The sequence below is a fragment of the Cynara cardunculus genome, unplaced genomic scaffold (genome assembly GCF_001531365.2).
Source record: "Cynara cardunculus var. scolymus isolate 2C unplaced genomic scaffold, CcrdV1 Un_Scaffold_6863, whole genome shotgun sequence".
NCBI classification, from domain to species: Eukaryota; Viridiplantae; Streptophyta; class Magnoliopsida; order Asterales; family Asteraceae; genus Cynara; species Cynara cardunculus.
In genome coordinates, this window is record NW_020203204.1 from 9,512 (window position 1) to 17,989 (window position 8,478).

Here is an 8,478-nt window from a genome sequence, read left to right on the forward strand (position 1 = left end):
ATTTCTAGATCGGACTTTAAACTTGAGTTTTTTTTTTACATATCCATACTAATATCTAATATTGATATAATGTTAGGTGTAATTTTTTTTTTCACTTTATAAGACTTAAAACTTAAGTCACATTTATGTTTTTCATAATAAAATACTTTATTTTCTAATAGTTATATATGATTTGGAACAGAAGTTTGATTGACACTTAAGAATGTTTTGTTGACAAATTATCTATTAGGAGTTATGAGGTGGTTCACACTTTACAAAGCCCAAAGGCTCCCTTCTCCGGCGTATCCACCATTTGCATATTCTTTCCTTTTTCTTTATTGTCCTTTTTTCATCATATCAGAATGACCCACCACTACAAAACCCTGATTTCATACCCTCACAAAAAGTGATTTCTGTCTGATTTCCAGAGATTCAATTAATTCATTTCCCCATCTTAAATTCACTCTGCAAGTCTTTAACTCGTCTCTGCCCATTTTGCATTCACCTTCACTCCCTTCTTTCTCTTGCAAATGCACATTCTTCTGGATCGTTGTTCTTACAAACCCAACTCATTTTTACCTTTCAAAAGGGTTTCTTGAAGCATTTTTATTTAGGTTTCTAGTTATTTCTTGGATTCTATCTCGGTTTTCTGGATTAAGTGGTTGATTTCACCAAATGGGTTCCTTTTTGAGCTAGTTTCTGAGAGAAGTTACAAAATTTTGGTTCAAAGGCCACTTTATCTTGAATTTCTGACAAGTTTTAGGGTAAAGTTTGCTGCATTTGAAGAATGGGGATAGCAAGTTCAAAGGCAGAGAGATGTGAAGCTTTGCGTTTATGCAAAGAGCGAAAGAAATTCATCAAGAAAGCAATTGATTCAAGGTATGATTTTGCAGCAGCCCATCTTGCTTATATTCGATCGCTTCGAAATATTGGAATGGCCCTGCGTAGATTTGCAGAGGCTGAAGTGTTGTTAGATACATCTTCAGCCACAGAAATCGACAAAACCCCAACACATTCATCACCATCTCCGCCACACCTCGGCGGTGGTGGTGGTGGTGGCGCCGCCGCCGCTTCAGATGGTAGTCCCCATCAGACTCATGTTTCAAGATTAAGTTACATGAGGTCTGTTGGGACTAATGCAGTCACCGTTAGCCTTAATCCTTCCAAGATTGATATTAGCACTAGGGTTTATGTGGATGATGTTGATTCTATGTCCTTTTCGATGCCGCCACCTCCTCCGCCACCGCCGGAATCATCATCTTCTTGGGATTACTTCGATCCTGCTGATGATAATGAGAGCTTTAGATTTGTGGGTCATGATGGATTTCATGTGAACTTCAATGATATGAGTGTTCGCAAACAATTTACTGTTAAAGATTCTAATATCAATGGAGGATCTACAACACCTCCTGAATCTGCAAAAAAGGATCAACATAATGACGATGTTAATGTTAATTCGGTTGCTTTGAATATTGAATCAACAGAAGAATTCAATAATGTAAGTGATTCAGCTGCTGGAGCTTTGATCTGTAGAACTTCTGAGTCGGTTTTGAAGGAGGAAAGTTGTTTGGGTGAGGGAGAAACGGAGGATCCTTCGGAGTTTATAACACATAGGGCTAAAGATTTTCTTTCTAGCATCAAAGAAATCGAAAGTCGATTCTTTCGGGCATCTGAATCAGGGAAAGAAGTTTCTAGAATGCTCGAGGTAAACAAGATCCGGGTCGGCTACTCTCAGACTAAAGGTATACAATTCGAATTGGTTTTTGTTTGTTTTCTTCAAATTCATGTGCTTATAAATGTCATCCGTTAGGTACAAATCTTTATAATCATCTGATGCAGGTACCTCGCCCTCATCAACTTTGTTGTGTGTGAATTGTTGTAACGGAAAAACCACACTCGTTTCGCATGGTAAGTATTGTAGCTTTTGCTCGTCATTTGGTGTATTCTTGTTAGGGTATAAACCAAACTAAACGAGCCCTGTATATCCGACCTGACTTGGAGAACCGTGGGTTCTGGTGGGGAGGGTAAGATGTAGACTGACCTGACTTTTACCTTATAGAGTAGAGCGGATGTTTCCGTAAAGACCTCTATTTGTGAAAAATGTGAGAAAGAGAAAAAAGCAAATAAGCTTAAATTTTGAAAAGCGGCAATAGTTGACATAGTTGGGGTCTAAACCCACTCACGCGTTGAGATGAAGAGCCCTTAGAACGAACCCCCGATTGACTTAACGCCATATGTGTAAAAGCAAGAATTCAATAATGTCAACAAACTCCTAAGGGGGTCTCCTTGGTGATATAATATGTGACAATTGGGTGGGATATACTGGGCTAGTTTGGTCTGGTCTGGTTTGGTTTGAATAATATGCGGAAATTTAGGGTTTTTGCAAAAACTTCGGCGTCCGTTTATCAATTTTGTGTTTCCCTTTGTAGAACCTCCACATGTAACGAAAGTTATAACATGGAAACGGTCAACATCATCACATTCATCGTCATCACAAAACCCTCTAGCATCAAGGTCGAAAGATGATAATGATGATAGTGGTAGCGATTTCATAGAGGAGTTTTGCATGATTGCGGGAAGCCACTCTTCAACTCTTGATAGACTTTATGCATGGGAACGGAAGCTCTATGATGAAGTGAAGGTAGTCCCTTAAAGTCGTTTTCTTAGTTACATGCCTTTTGTTCTAGAATAAAGTTAAGGTTTGATTTTGAGATCTTAACTAGTTACCATCTTCGAAGTTTATAACAATTCTCTTCAATTCTTAACAAATAGTTCTATGATAAATGTATGACACCACCCTCACCATACATGGGGGAGATAAATCACGTGTCCCTGGGCAGGTGGACATCATTGTCGAATGAGTCGAACCTTGGACCTTCCACTGGATGTCCACCTAATTACCTGCTAGGCTAAAGCTGTATGGATTTCTTAAGAAAAAATTGATACAACAATTCCGTTCAATGGTACCCGTTTTTTTATTTATATACGGAAAGTTGAACTTTTACACGCACTCCTCACCTTTGGGTGAGGCTTGAACCCTTGATGTCCTTGGAGGTTGGTCTCTATCGGTGACCCGGGTGCTGCTAGGCCAATTACCCTTTGGTATCGGTTTATTAGTTTGTGGACCATTTAAAACAAAATATGATGTTGCCTTCTACTTTTCATGAACCGATGCCACTCCAAACCAAACCAGGAATCCAACACAGACCCTAGTAGGGTCCGGGGAGGGTAAAATCTATGGAGACCTTAACTCTATCTGAGGAATAGAGAGGTTGTTTCCGTGAAGACCCAAAGCCAGTAAATGACCATATCTAATAATGAAGTCTTCTGATATGGTTGTTTTGTCGGGATTCTGCAGGCAAGTGAATCTATCAGGAAAGAGTATGACCGAAAGTGTGACCGACTTAGACACCAATTTGCAAAGGATCTCAAAACTCATGTGATTGATAGAACTCGATCTCTGGTGAAAGATCTTCATTCAAGGATCATAGTTGCATTACATACCGTTGATTCCATATCAAAACGGATCGAGAAAATGAGGGACGAGGAATTGCAACCACAACTCTTGGAACTCATTCAAGCGTAAGAATCGTTTTGCTTTACGGAAAGGTTTCTTTGTTACTCCCTCTGTCCCAAAATAAGTGTACTATTTCAAAGCAAGTGCTTATTTTCCAATTCTACCCTTATAATTATGAGATGTATAAATTTATTACTCCTATTAATAAGGGTGAAATTGTCATTTTGTTAATTGAAAAAATGTAATAATTATATATTTATAAACCTGAATGTCTTTTTCATCGTAGACATTTATTTTGAAATTGAAATGACTCTTGAAAAGTGAAACATGAATTGTTTTCGTGCAGATTAAACAAGATGTGGAAGGCAATGCTCGAATGCCATCATGCACAGTATATAACCATCTCGTTAGCTTACCATTTAAAGAAACCAACAAACGGAACTCACCAAGACGAAGCAAAAAATCAGATTATGAACGGGCTTCAACACGAGATTGAATGCTTTGGATTAAGCTTTGCCGACATGGTAAACAGTCATACTTCATATGTTGAATCGATCAACGGTTGGCTCCAAAACTGCATCATCCAACCACCAGAGCGTGTAAAGGGTCGACGGCCATTTTCTCCTCGAAGAGCCGTGGCCCCACCTATTTTCGTCATCTGTCGGGATTGGTCGGCCGGGATCCAGACTTTGCCATCACAACAACTGAGCGATGCCATTAAAGCGTTTTTATCTCATCTCCATCAGCAGCAGTCAGCCGAGGAAGTTGATCAGAAACCGACAATTTCGAACGATGATGATACGAAGACCGATGGCATTGCACCGGTGAACTTAGGATCGATGCATTTGAGTTTGACCAAAGTTCTCGATGGGTTGACCAAGTTTTCTGAGGCTTCCTTGAAGATGTATGAAGATATTAAGCAGAAAAGTGAGACTGCTCAAAATGTGTATTCAAATTACAGGCCACCACCCAGGGCTTATAGTATATGAAATTGTCCAATTTGAAAGCGTTATGGATTTATGAAACCTAACCCAAGTATTCCTTTTGTTTTGTGAAGGAATATGGAACTTAATTAATCAAGTGTTTAGCAATTATTATCAAAGTTCGGTTTTCATTGGTTTGGGTTTGGTTGAGAACGTAATCATGAATCCGTTCCATCCTCTGTCTCTGCTAGAGAAAAAAAAATAACTGGTGAACGATTCTTGGAGCCCAAACGAGCCCAACTGGCTAAGGCTCAGCCAAATGGGCCTGTTAAGTAACCGGGTTAACTACTTTGAAATCCAAATGGGGCCACCATTGGGCTCAGTAACCGGTCCTCCGTAACCAGCCCTTCGTAACCGGCCGAGATTTTTATTGTGCAACGTGTCATAGTGTCGGGCCCAATTGGGGTAATGGAGTTTACCGTGTTTTTGACGTATTTTGTGCCATCTTTTGATTTCTTCTGATGACCATCTATGAAAGTCACTTTTACATTGATCCCTGTAACTTCGGGAACTTTAAGGGACGGTCTTAATGATGCCATTAGGAGGTAAATATCTGAATCGATCAGACATATTTTTTTTTGTTTGATAAGGTTTTAAAAATGGTCTGAATGCTTCAATACTCCTTAATCGCTCCTTCACCAATCCATCTCCATACGATTCAGATACCCTATTTTCCAACGTTTGCCCTTGTATCTTCATTTCTCTCGATTCGGTCATCCCTCTCTCCTCTCTCCTTCCTCTCGATCGATTGTGGAAAACCCACCGGCTCACCACCTGGATACCCACCGCCGCACACCTGCTAGAAACCATCACTCGATTTAACAGGTAGCACTTCTCAACTTTGTAAATTCAATCTGTTGTGATTGTATTGAGTTTTATGTTGTGATCATATTGAGTTTCATTCTCTACTTTGCTCTGTTTTGATTTTTAGTTTTCTTTCATGCATTTGCGTTGTTTTGATTTTTGGTTTTCCTGTATCCCTCGGCATTGCTATTGACAAAGGAATTTTTACAGATATATGGTTATGCAAATACCCATCAGTGATAACAAAATAGGATAATTCAAGTACATATGGAACTTGATAGTGTTAATATTATTTAATTACTTGGCACTCTTCAAAGAAACCATGATTGTTGAGTTAACTATTAGTATTATTGAAACTTGAAAGTGTTTAGCTATATGGCGTTCTTCAAAGGAGTATCTGATTATTGCGTTAATTAGTAAATGTTTGTTCCTTGGTAGACTTTTAACTTTTCTGTCGAATCTTGAAAAGGAATCCATGGTTAGGAGTAATCTCAATAAGTATGTATTAATCATGATATGAGAATGTTTTTTATGTTTATACTGAGTTTTATATAAATAAATATGTTTTTATGAGCACAAGCTATTTGATAACATTCATCAATGAACAACACATATTTACTTTAAAGTAGATCCTATGATGGAAGCTTGATTAATGTTGCTATCTTTGTTGTTGTATATTTCTTTTGTATGATTCTCTTCGCTTCTTGTTAGACAAGACAACGGGCGGGGATGGGGCGGGTTTTGTAATCCTGACCCCGGCCCCGGTTTTACTTAACAACCCCTGGCCTGGTCCTCGGGGGGTACGGAAATTAACATCCCGTCCCCGGTCAAACCGCGGTCAAACCCCGATTTATTAGCAGAAATCCATCAATTTCAAATGCATTTCAGGTGATATGAGGAGAATTCAACCTTCTTACTTTATTAGCAGCAATGGAAGCAGAAACAAAATTAGGGATTTGGTGATGAACAGGTCGTGGAAACTGAGCAATGTTTCGAGCCTCCATCAAATCCCAAATCCTCTTTCGGATGATCTTTTTTCAGGCTTTTGGATCGTTATCGTTTCTATCTAACTCATCCGCCATGGATTCTCTTTCTTTAGCATCGAGACCAAGCCTCTCGGCCTTATAAGCCGATTCGTCAAAACCAACTTCGTTTCTGTTGCTCTCCACTTTGAACGGATTGTAACGGAAGTGTCTAATGGAAAAGGAATTAGATATGTGGGTGTAATTGACGATGGAGGGAAGATGATTGAGATACAAAATTCTAAATAATGCAGAGGAGGCATCCATGGTTGAAGGTATCGTTATTCATGGAGGTTGTTGGTGTACATGATAAGAAGTGAACGATCATATTGCAATACCCCTGTACGGGCGCGCGGTGGGGGTACAATACCCGGCCCCGGCCCCAACCCTGATTTGAGTCTACCGAGGATCCCGGCCCCACTCCCAGAACCCGTTTTAGCGAGGAATCTCCGTCCCCTTTCGGGTGGGAGAACCCGGCTTGGGACAAATCACCATCCCTACTTCTTGTTGCTACATTAGCTCCCTTCACTTCTTTGCAATGTATTTTAACTAGTTACAACATTCAAACTTTGCTTAAGATCCCATTTGCAACGTATTTTAACTAGTTATTAATAAACAAAACAAATAAAATTCACCAGATAAATCCCATTCGGAAGTTGGGTGATGAGATATATCCAAACTTAACCACTATCACCAACATAGAGCGACTTCATAAAAATCCTGGACTTGTGTAAACATGGGAGCAAATAGGTAATTAATATCGTACCAAATCAAACCAACTTTGTATTCGTTCTTGTTTTATTCTGGTATTTATCGAACAACTACAGTTCATTGGGAACTAAATCACACAGAGGGTTAAAATGATAATTTGTTGTCTATAGACTGTTCATTTAGAAGAGTTACCAAACAACCATATTTAATTCTACACTATATCATACTGAGCTTTTTAATCATTTTGCATCAAATTATTTTGCAACTACCAAACAATTCCTAAGGGGCTGTTTGGTTCATGGATTTGGATGGAATTGAAAGGAATTGGAATGGCCAAATCCTTTGACCAAATTCCAAATACAATGTTTGGTTCATGGAACAAAAATGATGGAATTCTTTCAATTCCAATAAATTCTTTCACTCGCGGATTTTACATTCCACAACAATACCCTCAAATTTCAATTCCTATCCGACAAATTCCTTCCCTAACTCAAATTCATTCCAAATCCATGCAACCAAACGCAATCACAAGGCATGGTCAAATTCCATCAAATTCCATTCCATTCCTTCAAAGTCAAATTCATTTGATGAATTCCAATTCCATCGAATTCCATTCTACGAACCAAACGCCTCCTAAGAGTCATCAACATTCATACCATGGGCTATTTTGTTAAATAACCTATAAGTCCCAAATATGATCAATCTTCATGTAAAGCTTCAAATCAACAATGGCAAACTTCATAATATATTCAAGATCATGAAGAACAAGTAGAGAGAGAAAGTCAACTCTTCAAGAATGGTCAAACTGATATTACGTATATGAATATTACAATAAGGCTCATTCTCAAAATTACAAAGGAAACACCCTTTATATAGGGTCAAACAAGACACAAGATAGTCAAAGTCAAACTATCTAAGAAAAGTCAAAAACGATGACTTTAACATAATTATAGACAAAATTAACTTTCAAGATGATACAATTTAATACTGAATTTCAGTCCTAACATTCTCCCCCTTTGTATTCAGACTTGAAAGAAATTGCGCGCTTTGAGTCTCGTTTGAACTTTGTAGCTTTAAGCACACTATGTCTTCTTAAAAAAAATAATCTTCAACTTAAAACTTCAGACAATCATTTGTTTGAGAAAAATCTTCTAACATTCACCCCTCGAATGTAGAACCGCGATGATCTTCTCTATTGACAATATAGATCATAAACAATAACGATCTTCAGAATTGATCTTCAGCAAACTGTTGTAAAATAGATCTTCACATTCAACAACTCTCAGACATTGTAGCATCAGAATAATCTTTTGTAATCATCTCTAGTCGCACTCTTTTTGACTCTTTTGCCAATTTTGATGTACTCCCCCTTGATCTTTACAACAAATTCCCCGAATTGGACATTACATTCATTATTACATACTCCCCCTTATGATGAAATGAGAATCATGATATCATACAC

General features: G+C 38.3%; 1 protein-coding gene across 1 annotated transcript; it reads left to right on the top strand.

Moving 5' to 3' along the window:
- Nucleotides 1-411: 411 nt before the first annotated feature.
- On the top strand, nt 412-4,526 carry LOC112504779 (nitrate regulatory gene2 protein-like). The gene is made up of 5 exons (XM_025108731.1): nt 412-1,721; nt 1,819-1,887; nt 2,409-2,620; nt 3,338-3,561; nt 3,843-4,526. Exons 1-5 carry the CDS (start codon nt 767-769, stop codon nt 4,483-4,485), a joined length of 2,103 nt encoding a protein of 700 aa, XP_024964499.1. The 5' UTR covers nt 412-766; the 3' UTR covers nt 4,486-4,526.
- The last annotated feature ends 3,952 nt before the right edge of the window (nt 4,527-8,478 follow it).